The 23,547-nt window shown below is 39.9% G+C and overlaps 1 protein-coding gene across 1 annotated transcript in view; it reads right to left on the bottom strand.

Moving 5' to 3' along the window:
- IGF2BP3 (insulin like growth factor 2 mRNA binding protein 3) overlaps positions 1-23,547 on the bottom strand; it is a 167,625-nt gene that overhangs the window by 68,873 nt on the left and 75,205 nt on the right. Inside the window, exons 5-6 of the mRNA XM_054017064.1 lie at positions 10,808-10,859; positions 10,645-10,708 (exon numbers count right to left, since the gene is read on the bottom strand). Of these exons, the coding sequence (XP_053873039.1) occupies positions 10,645-10,708; positions 10,808-10,859 (116 nt within the window). The remainder of the gene's footprint in view (positions 1-10,644; positions 10,709-10,807; positions 10,860-23,547) is intronic.

Raw genomic sequence — 23,547 nt, 5'->3', positions numbered from 1 at the left:
CGGTGACCACAAGATCTGTTTTGTGAGTGGTAACAGGAGGATCCAGGGAACTACAGGCCAGTCAGCCTCACCTCAGTACCTGGAAAAAATCATGGAGCAGATCCTCAAGGAATCAATTCTGAAGCACTTAGAGGAGAGGAAAGTGATCAGGAACAGTCAGCATGGATTCACCAAGGGCAAGTCATGCCTGACTAACCAAATTGCCTTCTATGAGAAGATAACTGGGTCTGTGAATGAGGGGAAAGCAGTGGATGTGTTATTCCTTGACTTTAGCAAAGCTTGTGATACTGTCTCCCACAGTATTCTTGCCAGCAAATTAAAGAAATATGGGCTGGATGAATGGACTATAAGGTGGATAGAAAGCTGGCTAGATTGGCAGGCTCAATGGGTAGTGATCAATGGCTCCATGTCTAGTTGGCAGCCGGTTTCAAACGGAGTGCCCCAAGGGTCGGTCCTGGGGCCGGTTTTGTTCAGTATCTTCATTAATGATCTGGAGGATGGCGTGGACTGCACTCTCAGCAAGTTTGCAGATGACACTAAACTGGGAGGAGTGGTAGATACGGTGGAGGGTAGGGATAGGATACAGAGGGACCTAGACAAATTAGAGGATTGGGCTAAAAGAAACCTGATGAGGTTCAACAAGGACAAGTGCAGAGTCCTGCACTTAGGACGGAAGAATCCCATTCACTGTTACAGACTAGGGACCGAGTGGCTAGGCAGCAGTTCTGCAGAAAAGGACCTAGGGGTTACAGATGAGAAGCTGGATATGAGTCAACAGTGTGCTCTTGTTGCCAAGAAGGCGAACGGCATTTTGGGCTGTATAAGTAGGGGCATTGCCAGCAGATCGAAGGACATGATTGTTCCCCTCTCCAATTTTGGGCCCCACACTACAAGAAGGATGTGGAAAAATTGGAAAGAGTCCAGCGGAGAGCAACAAAAATGATTAGGGGGCTGGAGCAGGAGACTTGTGAGGAGAGGCTGAGGGGACTGTGATTGTTTAGTCTCCAGAAGAGAAGAATAAGGTGGGATTTGATAGCTGCTTTCAACTACCTGAAAGGGGGTTCCAAAGAGGATGGATCTAGACTGTCCTCAGTGGTACCAGATGACAGACCAAGGAGTAATGGTCTCAAGTTGCAGTCGGGGAGGTTTAGGCTGGATATTAGGAAAAACTTTTTCACTAGGAGGGTGGTGAAGCACTGGAATGGGTTACCTAGAGAGGTGGTGGAATCTCCTTCCTTAGAGGTTTTTAAGGTCAGGCTTGACAAAGCCCTGTCTGGGATGATTTAGTTGGGAATTGGTCCTGCTATGAGCAGGGGGTTGGACTAGATGACCTCCTGAGGTCCCTTCCAACCCTGATATTCTATGATTCTATGAATAGCTAATTTAGAAACCATTATATGTGTGTAGTTGGGATTATGTTTTCCCATGTCCCTTACTCTGCACTTATCAGTGTTGAATTTTGTTCGCCATTTTATTTCCCAGTTATCCATAATACAAAACATTAGACCCATCTCGCGTCAGCCACAACCGGCTGACATTTTTAAAATAAACAGTCCTCAGCCTGGTCTATTCATGAAACATAGATCAACCTAGCTATATCACTCAGAGGTGTGAAAAATTCACACCCCTGAGAAGCATAGTTAAGGTGACCTAAGCCCCAGCACATACACTGCTAGACTGATGAAAGAATTCTTCAGTCAAACTAGCTATTGCCTCTTGAGAGGGTGTATTTGCTATAGCAATGGAAAAACCCCTCCTGCCGCTATATCAAGTGTTTACGCCACAGTGCCGCTATAGTGCTTGTAGTATAGAAACATCCCTTGTCTACACCAAGTACTGTGCTCTGTTTAGCTTCGTGTTAATGTGTTATCAATGCAATGTTCTTTTCCAGTGTAGAAAAGACCCTGGGACACTGAAAAACAAACCCACTTTGTGGGGCAAGCATGACAGCATTGTTCCTTTCCCATTAAAGTAGGGGAGGAACACACTAACCTTAACCACCAAAGGTGCCTGTCAAAGGAGTTTCAGGGATAGCACATAGGTAGAAAGTGTCCCCAGTATACTCTTTCCATTACGGTGTTACTCCCAGGGAAAAGAAATATCTTTTTAAAAATTAGTATTATTAAATAGCCCAGGATTGCCCTGGGATAGAAAAGCTTTCTGAGAGCAGGATTCTTTTGGATTTCAATGCCATTACAGTTTACAGCAGAAAAAGTCAGCAATGTGGATGCACTAGGTCAGAGATATACTGAATCTAGAAAAAAAACTGAGTGCCATGCATAGTGCTGTAAATATATGTTCACTAACTTTGTAACTTTTTTCCAAGCAAAGCTATTTATTTGTGGGGAGGGTTTATTGCTATGTCATAGGTGGGGCTGGTAGTGCTGCCTATTATTAAGGTTTTCTGACACTTTCCATTATAGACCCCGTTTTCAGTTGTTTGTAACTTTGCAAAACTTTATCCATTTGGGGTGAAGATTTCTACGCTCATGTCTGCCTCATGCTGATTTTTACACCTGAGGCAGACATAATCCTGGAAAAAAAATTAAGACTTCAGCCAGAACAGTTTGAGAACAAGGCTAGAGAAAAAATACATAATTATGCCCATGTTACAAATTCTGGCAACCTTTTCTTTGAAAAGCTCTAGTGCCCTCATTCTTTAGAGCAGGGTTGTAAGACCAAGAAAACCGCAGTTCACACACGTGCAGTAAATACTCAGGGCATGTGCACACTACAACTGTGCCATCATAGTGCAATTGTGTAGATTCAGTGGTTCTCAAATGGTGGGTCAGGACCCCATTTAAATGGGGTCGCCAGGGCCAGCATTAGTCTTGCTGAGGCCCGGGGCTGAAGCCAAAGCCTGAGGGCCCACTACCCTGGGCTGAATCTGATGCCTGAGGGCTTCATCCTGGGAAGCCGGGCTCAGGTTCAGCCCCCCTCACCACTAGGGGTCATGTAATAATTTTGTTGTCAAAAGGGGGTCGTGGTGCAATGAAGTTGAGAACCGCTGATGCTTCCTACACTGACAGAAGGGGTTTTTCGGTCTATGTAGTTAATGCATCTCTCCGAGAGGCAATACTAGATCGACGGAAGAATTGTTCTGCAGATGAGGTGCATCTACACCAGGTGTTAGGACAACCTAACTACAATGTTCAGGGCATTACATTTTTTACAGTCCTGAGAGACGTAGCTAGGTTGATCTGATTTTTAAGCATAGACCAGGCATTGAATTTTAGCAGCTAAATTGCTCAAAGATTCCATCTGCACTGAGCATGTTCCAGTCTGGGGCTGAGCAGGACTGCAGTTGCAGTTTTGGGCTGCTATAGACCATGCCAGGCAGGTCCAGGCCCCTGAACTGAGAGTAGGGAAACACTCTCTCCTGTGCTCCTAAAGACCTCCCTCCTGGTGCAGGCAGCATTTGACCTGGATGCAGAGGGCCCTAGGAGTCTCAGATTGAGCACCCAAAATTAGTGGATACTTTTAACCTTGATCTCTCTCTGCCTCAGATCCCTATCTATAAAATAGGAATACCACACACCCCTGACCTCACAGGACGTTATGGAAATAAATTAATATTGGTGAAGCACCAGGATGCTATATAGTGAGGACTGCCAAAGAAAAGTCAATGAGGAAACTAGCAATTCTGGGGTTTGAATAGTGTGCAGTAAATAAGGCACAGGCCACACATTGACTAGCTGCTCATTAATTGACCGCCATCCATCCTCTGCATTGTATGAGGCAGGTGTCCTGCAAAAAAAGGAACATGTGATCATGGAATTAAAGACAGTATCATAATGCACAAGGGGCCAAATTAAGATTGCACAGGCAACTTTAATTCTGACATTTCCCAACTTCTGAGTGTTTTGACTTTGCAACCTTAATGTTTTTATATATTTTGTGCTTAATAAAAAGATGACGAGGGGATTGAGTGGAAAATAAGTCATTTTACAAAGGTGGTGTTAGGCCCATTGCTGATTCCCCCCGCCTATACCTTATTCCTTCCCACATTTGTTTGCCAAGTTCACATACTGTCATCTTCTAACCCTCAAACAAAATGCTTCAAGCTGCTTTTGCTTCAAGAAAAAAGCTTTATGGCAGAATCCTAGCACTGTTATGAGCAACCCTACACCAAACCAGTGCATAGCTTTCTTACATAGGTTTAAGGAAATATTTCCGCCTGCATCTCCATCTGCATATATATCACTTCTACACACCATAGATGACACAGCAGCGACTGTGCAGCCCTGTGTGTTTTCAGTGCAACATAAGCAGGATTTTTTAAATTACTATATAGATCAGAACTTATTGCTGTGATTTCATTAAGTTAGTACATCGCTTAAATACAAAGAAAGTAGTGAGAACTGGAAAGGGGGGTGGGGTGAGATTAAATAAATGTAAAAGATGAGTAGGGACTAGAGTGGGAAGAAGTGTACTACTGGACTAGATTTACTTATTTTTACTAATTAAAACTACAGTAAGTGACCATCCCACGCTCTGGATGCCCTAATAGACCACTGAAGTTCATTTTAAACCCACCTTCTGTAATAAAGCTGCTCCTCGCAGAGCCAACCAATTGCCCAACAATTTAAACACCAAATCCCAACAGCTATCACATCTCTGTATTCTTCAACCACCTCCTCCCAAATCCTTGGGAGAAAAGACGGCCCTTGCAGTGTGAGCAGAAGGTTAACTAACCCAGGCTTCAGTGGAGAAAGTGAGGAAGCAAACTACACTTCAGAAGCTCCCACTCATGTACAACAAGGGGACTCTAGCACCTTTGTTGATCTCAATGGTGTCAGCATGGCATAAAGAAATAAGTGGTATCTCAATCCCACTAGAAGCGCCTTCCAGCCTAAGCAAATAGGAAATAATAATGTCTGCAGATGGAAGGGGACAAAGGATTTAAAAAAAAAAAAAAATCTGATGGGTGAAAATGTTTCCTGTTCTTTGCGACCCATATATCTAGCACTATTTGCAGAGTGGACAATAGTGAGACTGCACACATTCAGAACCTCTCCTTCTGGCACCTGTGAGACCAGTGCCATTTCAAAACACCAATTCAATAGAGCAAAAATGAGGTGATCAAACAGGACAAATGCTACTTAGTCATCCTTAGCTCAGACCTCATGAGACTCTGCATAGTCAACATGAAAGACTTGTTTAATGGAAGGCTGGTGAACAACTTGTATCAAGAGGCACCAGTTTGTGCCTGCCAAACTCTGACCTACAAACTATCTACTACTGATGTGAAAAAAAATAAAAGTGGCTTGGTGGAGATAAAGGGAAGAAGTTGAGAGAGAAGTGTTAAATAGAGAGCACTGAACCTGTTAACACCAGGAGACGACACCCCAAATCTTGTTTAATTCAGTCTGTTAAGTTAAAAAAAAAAAAAAAAAAAAAAAAAAAAAAACCAACAACAACAACAACAACAACATCTCTATGCCAGTCAACTGCAAGAGTGAGAAGCGGTGATCAGCTGGACAGGATGCTCACAGTACAAGTATTTTATCAGAGATAAAACAGTATGTTTAGCAGAGGGCAATGGCCATTGTTCATAACCTGTTAGACATAAAACCAGTGAACTCGCTCAGAAATAAATGGCTTCCTGCATTAGAATGAAAGAAATATTCGGTATATCATGTTTTCATATAAGTTCTTGGTTTCAAATCAAGAGCAGCAGGTCTTGGTATGGTCTTCTCATCAGCTTCCAAGGCAAGTGTGTCTGTCGCTCTGTCCCTCTCATGCTGGGGTAGGCTAAACAATATTCTCAACTGCTGAACACAACCCCTTCCCCCTTAAGGTTCCACGTCTTATGGTTAACCTGTTATTCACTGGTGTTCTGATGGCACCAAAGACTATGTGGGCAAGGTATTTCAGTCCCAAGCCCAACCTGTGTCTACAATACTAAAAATTTTTTCCAGTGGACACATTTGCATGAAGGTCTTGGATGGCAGCATTTCTTTTGCATAATTATATTCTTCTGCATTTAAATGCCGGTATTTCTTTCATAAGTAGTTTTCAACATTAAAAAAACAACATAAAACCACAATAGAAATATAACAGACTGAAATTTCACAAAACTCAGGATTTTCACGGTTTGGTTCCCATAGCAACCTTAGTTCTGCCCCCTTGCAGCAGGTATTGCAACAGTATTTGATACATGATCAAGAATTTATGCAACACCACAAAATGTTTCAGATGTGTACCTGTCATTAAAAAGGTATGGTTTCTTTGCACTATATACTGTCCAGTGTCATAACAGCGTACTCTGATGCATACATGTGTCTCATAAAACAAACATACTCCAGTGCAGCTTTCGGATGCTAATAATACTTATCAGGTTATACTATATCTGAAAAGGCATACATCCTTAAGGTCTAGGCACTGTAGCCAGAAATTAAAATATAGTCAGTTCAAAAATAGAGCCAGCATGTATTCATCCCCAAGCCAAAGAAAATAATCAACCACAATAAAACCAGATCCAAACAATACCCCTTTCCCTCCCTTCACCCCCAAACATTCACCCCTAAAATGACCCTCCCTCGCAAAAGCCCGGGTAAAGAGATGGGTCCCGTAGCATGCCTTGGCGGTCAACAAATGTGGATTATTTTAGATCGAGGGAAATGATAAGAGTAGGGTTTTGAAGTTTACCGCAAGGGGCATGATTTTGACCTACTGTATAAGTCCCTAAGTGGCTTGGGACCTCACAATCAACAGGCTCTTCTGTTACACAAATGGGCTCCAGTGCCTATGTTGATTGTGAGTTTGTCAAGATGGCAGAAGGAGAGGTAATCTCTCAATAGGCAGGTCCCAAGCCACTTAGGGACTTATACAGTAGGTCAAAAAAATTCCCTTCAACTCTACCCTGAAATCAATAAGCCAACAATGCAAGTCACAGACCACTGGACTTATATGCTCCCACTGAGATATGCTGTTGAAGAGAGCTGCAGCATTCTGTATCAGTATCTGGATTGATTTAAGATGTGTAGCCCCAGGTAGAATATGTTACAGGACTCCTGTTTTGAGATGGCAAACACAATAATCACATTAGCTAGGCTTGCAGCATCTGAAAGGAACAGTCAGAATTTTCTAGTCAGATGAAGACTTGGGGGGAGGGAGGAAGGGAAGGAAGGGGACCACCCCTCATTTCTGGTCACTGCTACTACACTGTAACAGCCAGTGGGGATTAGACACCAGAAATAGACAAATCATCTATCAGAAGGGCAGACAGAATCCTGTCTTCTGATTGCTTCCCTTAGAATGCAAGTATCATCTCCACCCGCTAACTCATCCACGCCCCCATCTCACCCAGATACTGGCTAAGCATTTGACAGCACTGGCTAAAAAGGCTGAGCTGGATACAGAGCTGAGGGACAACTCATGCATCCTCATCAACTGTTCCAATGGCCCCAAATAAACATGGCACAAGAGAGGAGACTAGATGGAATGCCGTGGGACTCCAAATGACACCACCGCTAGGAATGACCAGCAACAGCCCACCCAAAACAGCTTGCAGGGAGCACACAGCAAAGGAGGAATGAGTCCCCTGACAGCTGCCCTATCCACTCTTGTACCATCCAGAATTTGATGTCCTGCATTTACTCAGTCTACTATTTTCAAAGTTCAAAACATTGTCTTTCTTGAAACAGTTTTCTTCTGGCAGCTCTTTTTCAGCACTGACTACAGGCCAACGTTCAATACAAAGAACACCAAGGCATACATGTCTGAGCTGTCTGATCACAACCTAAAAAAACTAACTTGGCAATTTCCCCCACATTTTGATAACACAAAATGCAGCCTCAGAAGCTTATTTCTGAACTAAAACCAAGAGACATTTTATTTCAAAACAATAATGCTTTTAAAGATTCTAAACAACTGCAAACAGGTTCAATATCATCTCAGTCTTGTATTATAGCATTACCAACACACAGGCTGTTATATATTTCTGCTAATACACACTTCAACAAGGAAATACACCATAAAATTCAACTATTGCTTAAGCAAATGGTGCTGCAGCTGAGATGTGGTCAGCTTTATAGGTTACTACCAGCCATAGTTTGTAAACCAACCCTACTAAATGCTAGCTTTATATTTAGTTGCATTGCAGTAGCCCCTAGATGCCCCAATCAGGATCAAGGCACCTCTGTTGGAAGCACTATACAAATACACATGAAGACATGGTCTCTGGCTCAAAGCAGTTTGCAATCTAAGAGCTTTATTAATCCTAAACATATCCTAAATGTGAAACCAGTATCAGCTGTTGAGTTCAATTGTCATAAGCAGCTTCATAAAGCCCAGTTCTCATTCATATTCAGACTGACCACTATCTTAGTGAAATCAGAGCTCATTAATTTTATAGCCATTACTTCCCACTTGAACCTGTTTCAAGTAGCAAACTTCATCTGTGCCTGGAAATCCAGCCAACTGAAACTTAACATCAGTCAATAAAAGAGAAAAGCCATGTGTACCCTTTCAACAGTTAATTTTCATGACAGAGGCCTCACAGAGCTTTTCTTTTTAAATATATACACACACACGCACCTGGCTACCTCTCCTGTTTGTGGTCTCTCTAAAAGATGAGAGTTCATATCCAACTACCCAACCATAGTTAAAGGCCTAACCACACTTTCTATCAGGAACCATAATTCACCCTTTGTAACCTGCGAATCCACATTTTAACATTCACAACACATTCTCTTCATCCATCTGTTCATTAGGTTTCTATCCAATACAAGTACTGACAGCTATGCTAGAGTGTACTACAAATTCCACACAACCCTTCATTATTCAAAAGTTCCATCCAATATTCACTTCAGTCCCTCCTCCAAAGTTTACGTTTGCCTCTAGTTCATCTGCCTCAAATGAGCTATTTTCAATTATTTGATTTCCTCTCCCCATGTATAACAAAGTTTGTTTCCAATGGACCAGTGACTGGCTGTCTTATCATTGTGTCTATTTGTGATTAACTTTAAAAACTGTATTTTAATAAGGAATATATTCAGGAGTACAGTAGCAGCAAGACAGTTGCCAGTTGTTGAACCTACCTCTAAGGTTAGCAAAAAGACATGAAACATTCAAGAAGTCATGTCAGTTTCTAGATCCAAAGCATGGATTACACAATTCCATGGGGTATTTTCAGACACATTTTGTTCACATTTTGTTCAAAGCCATGTTCTGACACATGACAAAGTTTCAATGTGGTTCCAATATCTTTTATTCTTTTGGTGCTAAAAACATTTATAAATTTTACTACAAAATCATTAAGACAGAATTTCAAGGCAAGATAGACTCCTAAAATATGGAACTTCTGAAAGGAAAAGAAAATTAAACAGCAACTCAATCTCTGGATCCCTGATACACTTCCTCTTAAAGGAAAACTGCTTATGTCCCATGTTCCACAAGTGAAATTCGTTTAGATTGCATTAATTGGCAGAAACACTTAAAAAAATTCTGGGGAGCAAAATGGAATTACTGAATTATGGGTTGGTGCAAATGTTATATCACTATGTACCGTAAGAAGTAAGAGTGCATCTCAACTGCTGCTTATAGTTAGCCACAAGGTGGCAGGAATTTCAAAGTAAAAAGATCCCAACATTTCTGTATGTTTTTTGTACTGTTGTGGTTAGGAGAGTGAAAGAGCATGCCTATGCCACAGATAAGAAGATGGAATATCTGAGATGTCTCAAGGAAGACACTCCCTCACTCATCTTGGAAAGGCAAAATTATACATACATTAATATGTCTAATGTGATACAAAATGTTAATACAAAGGCAATCTTCTCCTATCCAGTAAGTGAAATTATAAAAAATAAATTTAAAAAGATTAAAATACGATATCTTTGGATTAAAAGACGCCAAAAACCGTAGATACAAGCAAATAAATCAACAGGTAATAGATGTTAAATTAAAAAAGACAGAATAATTCATAAAATCAGAATAAGGCAAATGGATCATTTCAAGTTACATATTTATTTAAAAGCAGCAGCAACTTTCCAACTGACAAAACGTTCAATCTTCAGGGGAGATTTTAACCAAAATTAGCAAAAAATCAAGAGAGGGCACACCCTCAGGAGGTAATGAAAATGCACCAGGCCTCTAGCTTTACTAAGAGTTTTTAGCAAAGTTTTTACAAGCCTGATCCAAAGCCCACTGACAGAAAATGAGGGTATTTATTGGAGTCAGTGGGATTTTGATCCGCTCCTAAGAGAGATTTGTGGTAAATAGTTTTCCCAATTCTGAATTCACATCTTCAGGATTTCAAATATTTAAAAAAGCAGGAAAGAAAGTTGGTGTACAACTGACAGTAAATTGAGGTAAAGCGGAGAAGCTTTCCTAAGGTGCAATTGAACAGAAGCAAAAATATACATACAGACACTCCCCGGGTTATGCAAGACCGGACTTATGCAAATTCGCACTTACGGAAAAAGTTCCATAAGCCCAAAATAGGATTTTCGAGTTGTGGAAATATTTGCGTAACGTACGAGTATACGTTTCCGACTTACGCAAAATTCAAGTTACACAAGACTTTCCAGAACAGAACGATTGCGTAAATTGGGGGGTGTCTGTACTACTTTACATCAAGATATGCTGAGCTCAGATTTATGAGTTAAGCTATAAAAGCAAAGTGAACAAAAATATACTTACTGTCTAGCCTGGTCCTTATTGGCGTATGTTACATTTACTACTGCAGTCTCTGTGTCAGTGTTCACTAGAGGGGAAAATGCAACAGAAGAAAAAATTAAGTTCACTTCCCACTCACTTCACCCTCTATAAATCTGAAATCAATTTGAGTTTAGAGCTTGTGTACCTTGCTCACAGTTCTCCACTGTTCCATATTGAGCTAACAAACTATCCAGCACCTATCAAAGGGAAAAGAAGTTGCAAATTTGAGTTTCAAAATTTCTTGACAAAAAGGCATCACCTGTCATTACACTATACACTAGAACTTGTAAACTGTAGAATGCATAATATTCAAAAGAACTTCCCACTTTGGGGTTGTGGATAGAGGATATTCATGGAAGGGTGCATGCAGTTTGTTCATTTTTTCCATCCCTCCCAACTTCGAGATCTGCATTTGAAATCTCATATATTTGGTTTTTCCTGAGCTCTCATCTACATGAGGGGATTGACAAAAATAATAAGCTATTCTGGTCAAATTCCCCATGTTGAAAAGCCCTGGGTGACCCAGAAGCAGCAATCACTTGACAACCATGTAGAAGTTGTGGCGGCCTTGTGTTTTGGAAGAAGGGCAGGAGGAGAAACCGGTATGGAGAAAGATTATGGGGAAGAACTACAATTCCAATCAGCTCCTTGTCTAATAACTAAAGTTTCATTTGGAGCAATCACCTTCTCCATAACCATAATGGAAAAATAGTCATAATTTTAGAAAAGGGTGAGAAAATATAAAATATTCCAGACAGAGCCAGTTTTCAAATATATTTGGTAAAGTTAGAAGTCTCAGTTATCACCCCATTTTCCTCTATCTCAAAATCTTTTAACCTTTTCCTAAACCTACATTGTTTTAAAATTTAATTTTCTTCCCATTAAGAATTTGTTGAATAATAGAAATAACTGAACAGCAGTAACTGGTATAGACAGCAATCACGTTATTATGGTTCATCAGATTTTAACATTTTATCTCAAGTCATAAATCCTGTTAAGGTACTAAAGCAATGCCTAAGCAGTTTGCAATTCACATTGAGCAACAAAAACTAAATCTGCAACCTATAAGGTGTCACATATACCATTTTCTCTACAAATATTCACTTAATGTTAAATATGTAGCATAATACTGATGAGGGGAGGAAAACCATTTGATATGAAGAAAAAATCCACATGCATCAGAACAGCACAGTTCACAATTCCTATAAATCTCTAACAACCACAACTAAGATAAACATGCAAAATAACTGGTCTTTAAAATAAAATAAGTACGACTTCAAAGCATGGTATGTTTCAATGAGAAATTAGAAGTGTACCAAGAAAAACATTTATTGATGTACTGTAGACATTTAGTACAATGTAAAAAACAATTCTGAATTGAACTGCAGTTTATTCCTTTCTCTGCCATTTGTTAAATAGGAAATATATGCAGACACTTGAAATGTAACTTTTCTAGTCAGACACATAAATGGCAGTACATTGTTCCCCAAATTTAGTCATGAAGAATCACCCTGAACAGCAGTATTTTCCCATCTACTTCATTTAGGAACTATTAAAGAGTTTTCTGACAGCACTTGGTCTATTACACAATAGTTAAAAGTTTAAACTCTTCCTTCATTCAACTAGAAATTTGTTTAGTCTATGTTATTAATTTAAACAAGCTCCTTTTAGGACAATCCTGTAGAAATTGGAGACTTCTCTGAAACCCTTCTGAAATTCCAAAATTTAAAACTGATTCACACTTACAAACACACTACTAAGTATCACTGATGCTAAGACTTCAGGAGGGTTAAAAAAAGGGATCTAATATTTATATAGAAAATATATAATATATATATGAACTAACTAAGTAATTAACTAACTAGAGTAAATGTGAAAGTCATAGGATTTTCTGACTTCATGCTTTAGGACATAAACCAGCTACTCACTCACTGCCCAGGATTAGAGAGAGAAAACGTCTCCTCTAGATAATTTATGCAATAACTTGCCACAATAAAAATAAGTGGAATATCCAGAGCGCCCATTAACATCAGTGTCCCACTGTACTAGGTGCTGTCCAAAATGCAAAAGCAAGGCAGGCCCTGGCTTCAAAAAGCCTCTATAAGTGTTTTTCTTCTGATAGGATAGTAGACTAGACAGTCCATTGTCTGATAAGGCAATTTCATTTCTACATTACATCAACAACACTGCAGTGTCACTGACTTGATAGTACTATAAAATAATTTAACTATTCTGTTTTTTCACAAGTTTACATTTAAAGTTACAATTAAACTCTGTAATGATCAGCCAACTCAAGTTCACCCAGGTCCAAAACTGCAATATCTTACATTTAATTTTTTGTTTTTATTTTAACCATCTGTTATAAGAACAGGACTGAAATTCCCAGTGTTCTGTACAGCTTTGCAGAATAAAATTTCTCCAATATTTTGTAAACTGGTTATATGTGTGTATTAAATTTGTGTCCTGTCCCAAAGATTTTTAAATATACACCACAATTCAGAAAATGCCACCAGCTTTTGAGGGGAGGGAAAGCTCTGAAGGAGATGGGGAAATGATGTTTCAGATTTATAGTTAATTTATTTCATTCTAACAACACATAACTGATACTACTATCTTTACAGATACTGAATTCTTCAGGGAAAACCCCAAAACTCCTCTTTTTTTCCAGAATGTTGCCTACACAACACTAAAAACAAAACAGAACAAAAAAAACAACCCACACAACAGGAGCTTCTTATTCATTCTAAAAAGTCATATCTGCAACACACTACACTTTTGTGATTAATAAAGCTATCCATCCTGCACATTCAGCATCCCACCCTCTTCACCCAGGTTCCTCTTTACCACCACTCATTTTCTTCCCCGTTTCCCTTCTGTGCTGCCACAAACAGGGACAAAGTTAGTCATGGTTTTAACACACAAGTAACTTGAGTTCCCTTTTTCTCAAAAGAATTGCTTTACCAAACAGATTTAAGAAGTTCCCTCAAAGGACTGGAAGCAGATCTAACATCCTTTCAGAAAAACAGTAGTAATCTTGTTGGGTCAAAGAAACATGTCATCATGATAGCATTGTCTTCATTATAAACCTTTATTTTCCTGGCCATCTCAGTCTCAAGCAGTAAGGCATTAAGGATGATTAACACTGAAAGATTAACACCTAATCAAATTGTATTTAACTGTATTCGGAAAAAAAATAATAGCAGCTGTTGGTGTGTGTATCTGCTGAAAGAGAGAAGTAGCCCCTTTACCACAATTCTCTCCAAATACTCCATTCTTGTACTTTTCGCTCATCTTTATGTTCTGTTTTCCCTCCATGTTTTTATATCAACTCTAGTTTCTACTCCCATCCTTCCTCTTCCAGATTTACTTCCCATTCTGTTTTGCCTTACCTTCTCCCTCCCCCCGTAATTTTCATCCCTAAAACCCAAAGCCTCTAGTTCTGCTTTAAAACAAACATTTTTTGTTTAAGTGGCTCTTCTGCAACACTCTCTCCATGTACAGCCTTGTTGGGCAATCAGAACAAAATTCAAAGCCAAGTTGGTGGTGCAGCCGCAATTCTGATGAGCGGCTGAAAAGAAAAGTTCATTTGTATAAATATTTAATCTAAGCTAGAAGAAAAAGTCATTCCTTTTCCTAAAGCCCTGGTTCCAGCATTTGTCTAAACTGGGTCTCCCTCTCTTGTTATAGCACAGATGTCTCTCTCACAAAAAGCTGCAGCCTTATACAGTGGACTTTCTCATTCATCAGACTTTAAAGCCAACTCTGACTTCATTATAAATACTGTTACCGTACACCAACTGAGTCCCAATCATAACTGCTTTATCGGCTGCTCGACAAGAAAATTTCACTCTTGAATAGCAGGGTAACTCAAATTTACAGTTTACAAATATTTCGTTTCCCATGCAGGTTTTGCATATTTATTCATTCAAGGGATTCTACTTCTAACTAACTGAATTGTTCAGCTGAACATAGGACTGTGCACTTTCAGAGCAACATGGGTATTTCACGCAACTCTTATTGCTCTAGCTCTAGGCCTTTTATTGTGGTATGGCAAAGCACATGAGTCTCAAGATGTCAAGACCACAAGCAAAAGAGGATTAAAGAGCCACACCATATTTCTTCCACTGATGAGCTGGATTCTAACATTAACTTCTGAATTTTTTTCTTCTCACATAGAGCAACTAGATTAATTTGTCCAAATGTCTTTCATGAATTTGTTAACAAACATGCGTACAACACAACCAAAATGGCAAACAATGAGATCAGGACAGATGAAAGGAGGATGAGGGTCATACAGTATGACCATGTGGGGATTTTGTGTGTGTGTGGGGGGGGGGGGGGGGGGGGGGGGTTTGCAGGCACTTAACAGATGCAGGGATTCCAAGGGCCAGAAGGGATGATTGTGATCATCTAGTCTGAGTTAGAATGCAGCCAGGGAACTTCCCCAACACTTTTAAAAATCCCCTGGAATGTTTACAAACAATCAGGGGAAAAATGAAGTTGTTTGTAATGTGTCTTTTAAAAAGGAGTTGAGAAGAACAAACGCTGGTGAGGTGAGAAAGAGGTGGTGGTTGGGGAAGAAAGCAGAGGTCGAGAGACTGGCTCAAGGTAAACACACTTCAGCCCCTAAGGCCAGGTCTACACTTCCATTCTGCTGGCACAGCAATGTCAGTCAGGGGAGTGAATTTTTTTTTTTTTAAACATAGCTCTTTTGCAAAAGGCCTAGTGTGGCCAAAGTTATAGTCGCAATTAAGTGCTTTTGGCATTATAACTGAGACTATGCTATAAGGACTTTTCCAGCATAGCTATATGGTCAAAACTTAAGTGCAGACAAAGCCTTAGTAAGAAATGGTAGCCATAATATAAAAAGTCAGTATCTTCAAAGGGAGATTATAACGAGAGGTAGTCCTAGAACACCAACCTTCGCAGGGTTTGAGGTTGCTGTATTGTTGGTTTTTTTTGTTTTTAAGAAAAGCATTCACACCTTAGACATAGTGTGGAGAATAAAATTAGGAAGTTAAAATCCATTCCTCAGCATGGAAGCTGCTTAAGAATATCCTTGCTTGGATACCACAATCTGGGATGGGGGTTTGGTGAAAACCAAAACAGTTAGAAGCAAGACAGAAAGGTAAGTTTAGATATTTTTTAAAAAGTAGTTACCCAATCCAGACGGGAGTGGGGGGAGAAACCATCTCTCTCTCGACTTTTTTTCAGACCCAGCTTCCCTGATACAAATTGAAATTTTCGCAGATAACATGGAGATTAAAAGGTCTAAGAAATTGATATTTAAAAGCAGATGAATGAGAGATGTAGAGATAGCCAAACTGGTAGCTCCCATTTACCCTTTATCTAAAGTAAAAGAAAGTTAATTTAAAACAAACCCAGGCAAATACGTGTTTATCCAATGTATGACCAGTCCAACTAAATGCCTCAGGATATGTGTTACATTATAGTTAATTTCCCTTCAGCTATCAATGTCTATGATTCAGTGCACAAACAGATGACCATCTGGGATTAAGAAGAACTCACCATAAAATAATGCAGCACAGATAGGACCCTACTTTAAAAAACAACAACAACCCACAAATGTATTTATTTATTTATTTATTTTAAAGGTGAAGCAATTTTCCCAGAATCTCTTTCTCCAAGTTTTGATAAGTATGTCCAGGTAAAGGAGATATCACCTGACAGCTGGCTTGCTGGGCTGTTGTGGAAAGCATTAGTATGACTGTAAAGTCACATCTATCCATCTGATCTCATGAGGAAGAACAGAATCCAAGTGCAAACTTTATTTACTGCTCCCACCACCTTATCCCTATAGTATCAACGTTAGATGTAACAATATTAGGATCCAGTGCTAAACGTGCTGCTCATACTGCCCAAATTATGCTGTCCTAGTGAGAGAATGTGCAAAGTGTATATGCATCTGAAGAAGTGGGCTGTAGTCCACGAAAGCTTATGCTCTAATAAATTTGTTAGTCTCTAAGGTGCCACAAGTACTCCTGTTCTTCTTTTTGCGGATACAGACTAACACGGCTGTTACTCTGAAACTTGCAAAGTGTGGGAGGTGGCAAATTCTGTGGGGGTTTTGGAGAGGGATGAAATGTGTATTTTCTGCATTATTGACATAGCTGTACCTAAACTATCAAGAAAGCACCTAACAGTGCTATGTAATTGAATCACATTTTAACACCTTCCCAGGAAGGCAGCATTCAAAATTGGTCAGTGTGAGCGACAGGACAAGGGTTTAGACTGAATGCTGCTTTGATCCAGTTTGGCAAAGCTCAGGTCTCTTTTCAACACTATATAAAGCAGGTCAGAAAATGTTAAGTATTCCTCCCCAAAAAATTTTAAAAAACCCCAAATTTTATCTAACTTTTTCCATGGAAGTTTTTGAAAGAAAAAAAAATTGCTTTTGATTTTCAGTTTGTCAAAAACTTTAAAATGTCAAGAAATACAAATTTCCATTTTAAAAAGCCATTTTTCATCAACCTGAAATTTTGACCTGCTCTAGTTTTATAGTATAAAGATATCTGAGCATATTTCAGATCAAAAATATTACTTCAATTTAGATATTTTGTGTCTCCCTAAGAACATCTGCCATAGCACCATTCTAGTATCTTTCTAATGTGTGTCAATTTCAAATCTGGTTTATTGCAAGGGAGGAAATGTCTCCTTTCTGCACTGGATTTATCTTTTACTTGGGTGTATTTACATGTCAATTTTGACTTCATACAAGTCTTGTTTAAGGCATCCAGAGACTTTTAGGCACACAATGGCAAAAACTGTAAACTGAGTGAGAGCCATGGTTGCAAAAATATTGACTTTTTTGCTCCTGTACAATTTTCTATTGATATTAAAAAGCTCTGGTTTGAAATGTTATTGCTTTAAAGGATTTGCACTAACCTGAACTTTTCAGTTTGAGAGCATAATTTTTGTTAGTTTAAAAAATTTCAAAGCCACAATAGCACAAAAGTAAAGTGAAGCTGAAAGCTTGTGACTACAGCAACTACAGGAAATTAGTTGCAACAGCAAAATTGGCTTTTGAACCATCTTTTGGAAACAATCACTGAGAACAAGCTTATATAGTTGTGAGCACAACTAATTTGAATAAGACCATATAGAGGAAAAATGTTTTTGTGAGTACTGCTGTATATTTGTATTGTGGAAACAGGGACCACTTCTGTGATGGATACTCGGTAAATCTACCCCAGGAGTTTTGCTCTTCCAGAATTTAGCATTTCCTACAGTATCCATTTACAGCGATCTGAGAAGAGAACACTAATTACAGGGGGAAGTAGGTTTAGCTCACAATTTCCTCTGATAAAATAAGTATTAGAACTCAGATGGAGACTATATCAAAGACATTAACTGTGTACAGTATACATTCAAAATGATAGGCTTTTAAAGAAAAAAGTCTTTAACAACCACTTCATGGCTAACTGACTAAGAAGAATTCTCAGATCTCTTTACAAGCAAAGCCTGGGGAAAAAAAAAAACATACAAAATTGAAGGGTCATGCATAAACTATATTATTAAAGAGCTTCAGTCATTTCAAAACCTTCTGTAAAATACATATTTCCTCCACTCACAAGCTGCCCTCCCAATGGAAAGCATTGCTAAGATCTAGCCAGATGTTTAGAGAATGTTTGGCCTCCAGATAGTTGCTTATCTCCCAAATGGAGAGTACACTATTGCCTTCCTGATTTACAGCTCAGGGAGATGCAGTGTGATTGGGCATAAGATACATTGGAAAAATAAGCATTAGACCTGAATAAAGACTGGGGGTGGTTGGGTCATTACAAAACCTAATTCCCCCCATATTAATTTCCCCCTACTGTTACTCACACCTTCTTGTCAACTGTTTGAAATGGGCCACTCATTACCACAACAAAAGTGATTTTTCCTCCCTTGGTATCTTACTCTTAATTGAATTGTCTTGTTAGACTGACCTCCCACTTCATATGGCACCTCCCATCTTTTCGTGTGCTGTGTATTTATACCTGCTACTGTATTTTCCACTCCATGCATCTGATGAAGTGGGTTCTAGCCCATGAAAGCTTATGCCCAAATAAATTTGTTAGTCTTTAAGGTGCTACAAGGACTCCTCGTTGTTTAGCATTAAACAGTGACTTATGCATTATACCAGGTAGAAAGAAAATCATTCAGAATAATCAATCCACTGTGGTTCCACACGTGACTTTTGTGTTTGCCCATTTCCGTAGTGCCAAAGCTACAGTACACATAGAACTGATTGTCTTAAGTACTGGCTCATCACCCAGTATCCGAGCACCCCACAATCATTAGTAGATTTTATCCTCACAGCACCCTTTTGAGGTCAGAAAGTATTATCCCCGTTTTACAGATGGATAGTGGAGGTAACAGCCACATTAAGTGTCTTGCCCAAAGTCACAGGCAGGCTCTGGGTCACCTCTACGGAAACTCACCCCCAGTCTCTCAAGGCCCAGTCCAGCATCCTATCTAGGGGGACCACCCATCCCTAAGTGGGTGGGACAGAACTGAAATGCACATTTCAAGTCTCAGGTTGAATGACTCCGGGACAGCATTTGTCCCAGATTTCCTGCAGTGCCACTCTGTGCCTGCCTGAGGCTCAGAAGCAGCACCAGCCTCTTCCCCGGGGGAAGGGAGCTGAGGTGGGCTTTAGTCCCCCTCGCCACAAGGCCCCCTCCTCCTCTTCCCTCCGAGGCCCCGAAGACGGGCAGTAGTAAGAGCCACCCATGGAGCCCAGGCTGCTGTGGGATGTCCTGGAGTCCCGGAGTCTCCACCTGCCCTGAGAGGCATGCCCCAAGGGCTGCTCTTGGGAACCGCCTCCCACCTCTCAGTGCAGGTGGAGGGTCCGGGACTCCCCACAGCAGCCCAGGCATTCTGGGCGGCTCCGGCTTCTGGTCTGACCAGGGGGCAGGGCCTTAGCAAGGAAGAGGAGAGGCAGGGGGCAGCGTCATGGAGTGTGGCGTGGCTCCTGCAAGTGTCCCATTTTTGCATTTTGAAAAGATGGTTAACCCTAACCCTGTCCATTCTCCCATGCTTCCTGTCTGTTCTCCCCAGGAGGCTCCCAGTCCAAGTGCTCTCTCAGGCTCCCAATCAGGAGAATGAATTCCCAGGAAACAAAGAGCCTTAATAGGGAACTGAGGGTGAGATGCTCCACCAACCACTTAGTCTCTATGGCCTCAGGTATGTAGCTCAAGCATACACTGGAGCAACACAGCAGATATAAATGTGGGTAGATTGCACTTTCACTTCCTGTCCATCCTTAAAGCATAGAGCCTCTGGGCTATGGGGAGGGTGGGGTGCCTCACATTCAGTGCACAGTGGGGGGGGGGAGGAGAAGCAGCAGCTGTGGCAGTGTATAGCCTCTATGACTGCAGCAGTCATTGTTGGGAAGCTGGGTCTGAAAAAAAGTCGAGAGAGAGAGAGAGAGAGAGAGAGAGAGAGATTCTCCCCCCACCCCAGTCTGGAGCTATAACATCAATGGAACCACTGCAGCATTATTCTTACTTTGACTTAGCAATGCATTGCCCAACTGCTCACCACGGAATCTGGGCTCCTTGCTCCCCATCCCTTAGTGGCTGCTGGAGTTTGATAGGAGACTCCGACCCCCCACGTTGGGTCCCTGGTAAATATTTTTAAAATCATAAACCCAAGGGTTTAACTTCAGTTTGTGTTTCACTTTTACTAGGACTTAAGAAAAATAAAACGTCTAGTAAAATTACTTATTCATAGATTCTAAGGCCAGAAGGGACCATTGTGATAATCTAGTCTGACCTCCTGTATAACCCAGGCCATAGAACTTCCCCCGAATGATTCGTAGAGAACATCTTTTAGAAAAACATCCCATCTTGATCTAAAAGCGACAGTGATGGAGAATCTACCATAACCCTTGATAAGTTGTTCCAATGGTTAATTTACTCTCGCTGTTTATAAATTTATGCCTTATTTCCAGTCTGAATTTGTCTAGCTTCAAATTCCAGTCACTGGAACATGTTATACCATTCTCTGCTAGACTGAAGAGCCCATTATCAAATATTTGTTCCCCATGTAGGTACTTATATAGACTTGATTATATAAGTCCTTAACTCTGTTGTACTAAATAAATTGTGCTCCTCAAGTCTATCACTGTAAGGCATGTTTTCTAATCCTTTAACTATTCTCATGGCCCTTCTCTGAATCCTCTCCAATTTATCAACATCTTGCTTCAAATATAGATTCTAGAACTGGATACAATATTTCAGCAGGGGTTGCACCAGTGCCAAATACAGAGGTAAAATAACTGCTCTACTTGTACTCGAGATTCCCCTGTTCATGCATCCAAGGATCACATTAGCCCTTTTGGCCACACATCACACTGGGAGCTATGTTCAGCAGATAATCCACTATGACCCCAAAATCTTTTCAGAGTTGCTGCTTCCCAACAAAGAGTTCTGAAAGTACGTCTTAAATTCTTTGTTCCTGGGTTTATACATTTAGCTACATTAAAATGCGTATTATTTGCTTGCGCCAAGCTCACCAAGAGATCCTGAATGCTCTGTTATCAATCACCTCTCCTTTCCATTATCTACCACTCCACCAATTTTTGACTCATCTGCAAACTTTTATCAGTGATTACTATGTTTTCTTCCAGGGCATTCATAAAAATGTTAAATAGTATAGGGCCAAGAACAGATTCCTTTGGGGACCAGTAAAAACACACCTGCTCAGTGATGATTCCCGATTCACAATGACATTTTGAGACTTATTAGTTGGCACACATCAAATGGATTAAAAGATGGCTACGTTAATTTTATATCTTTCTAGTTTAAGTCAAAATGTTATGTGGTACCCAGGGAAATACCTTACAGAAGTCTAAATACAATAGATCAACACTATCACTTTTAACTACAAATTTTGTAATCTCATCAATAAAAGATATCAAGTTAGTTTGACAGGATCTATTTTCATAAACGGATGTTGATTTGGATGAATTACATTACCCTCCATTAATTCTTTATTAATCAAATCCTGTATCAGCAGCTCCATTTTCTTGCCAAGTATTAACGTCAGAGGGACAAGCCTATAATTACCCAGGTCATCTCCTTTATCCTTTCCAAATTTTGCCATGTTAGCTTTCTTCCAGAACCATCCCAATGTTTCAAGACATATTGAAACCCATTATTAGTGGTCTGGAGAGCTCCTTAGCCGGCTCTTTAAAAACTCTTGGATGCAAGTTATCTGGACCTTCTGATTTAAAAATGTCTAACTGTATTTGCTGCTGTATAAAATTCTCTTCAGATACTAGTGGAATGGAATGACTGTTATCATCATCATAGAACATACTCTGTTTTTACCCCAAACACAGAAATATTTATTGAATGCTTCTACCTTTTCTGCATTATTATTGATAATTCTACCATTTCCATTTTGTATTGGAACAATACCATTGTTAGGATTCTTTTTGTTCCCCAATATAAAAATTCTCATTGTCCTTAACTTTGCTAGCCATAGATTTTTTTTTTCCTTTTGTCCCTTTGCTTCCCTTAAAATTTTTCTACAATTCCTAGCTTCTGATATGTACTCACTACCAACTTCCCCTTTCATTCATGTGTTATATATTATTTATATAGCTGTCTTCACTACTCCTCTAAACCAGGTTGTTTTTTTAACCAAGATGGCCATCTTCCTTAATTGTGGGGTTGTGGCTTTTGGGGCATCTAGGAAAGTGTTCTTAAACAATTCCCACTTATCATTCACATTTTTCTTATTAAACTCTTCCTCCCAGCTGATTCTGACTCGTAATTGTTTTCAGCTTTACAAAAATGAGCTTTTTTAAAGCACCAAGTGTATATAGATTATTGATCTGGACTTAACTTGATTACATTTATAATGTGCAAACAGAGTAATGATCACTTGTACCCAAGCTACCATTTTTGCTGACTTTGATAGCCTGCCTGTCACTGCAGCAATAACAAACACTACTGGTAGTGATGTGTATTGCCATGTGGGATGGGTCTGTTAGCTGTCCAGTCTATACTCCACACCTAATGGCTGGAGAAGAGAAGTTCTGTACCCACCCAACTACTGCCAGATTGGGTAGGAAAAAGTAAATTGTATCCAGTCCTCTGTTGTGGGGATTATGATTATGGTTTAAACCCCACAAGAGGGAAGAAGAGAATGGGGCAGGGAAGCAAAGTATTGAACCCTGCTGTTGAACAGAATTTCAAGGCAACTCCCATCAGAAAAGCTGTATTAAGATCAACACCTGTAGCACAAGTGAATCATGCACTTGGAAGTATTTTGAGCTGGGAGAACAGATTGGAACCAGAAACAAATTATAGAGGTCTTCTGCAATGAGAACAAGCCTGTTCACAGTAAAGCAGAGATAAGGGCCTTGAAAACAAAAACAAAACATCCACTGCTGGCATGAAGTCTTCAAAATGGGAGAAAACCTGACCCTCTGGAATAGTGGAAGTACTTTTGACTAGAAAATACTTTAGGGCTGGGGGGGGGGGGGGGGGAAGGGGGAAGCTATCCCCAAGAGCATCCGTAGCTCTGGCTACCGATAAATATGTTCCCTTTGTAGGTAAGTGGTTAACCTCCTGCGATTATAAACGTCTAGTATTAGAACTATTTTTTCTACATTTAAAGAAAGATCCTAATTATCCATATGCCAGACAATCCTAGATCTCTAGTAGATATTTTTCTTGGGGCTGCTGCTGAAACCTAAGACAAAAAATATTCACTTTTTAAAACAAGAGTAACAAAGGAAACAGTGTAGAGATATCAAAATGATATCAATGAGATCAAAAAAGTAACCTAAGACAGACCAGAGTTCAATGGAATGACAATTTTCAAACTGTACTAAGCCATTTTACCTCAAAATGCATCAGGATT

The sequence above is a fragment of the Malaclemys terrapin genome, chromosome 2 (assembly GCF_027887155.1).
Source record: "Malaclemys terrapin pileata isolate rMalTer1 chromosome 2, rMalTer1.hap1, whole genome shotgun sequence".
NCBI classification, from domain to species: Eukaryota; Metazoa; Chordata; order Testudines; family Emydidae; genus Malaclemys; species Malaclemys terrapin.
The sequence above is the reverse complement of the archived record's forward strand: the minus strand, read 5'-3'. Positions and strand labels throughout refer to the sequence as shown.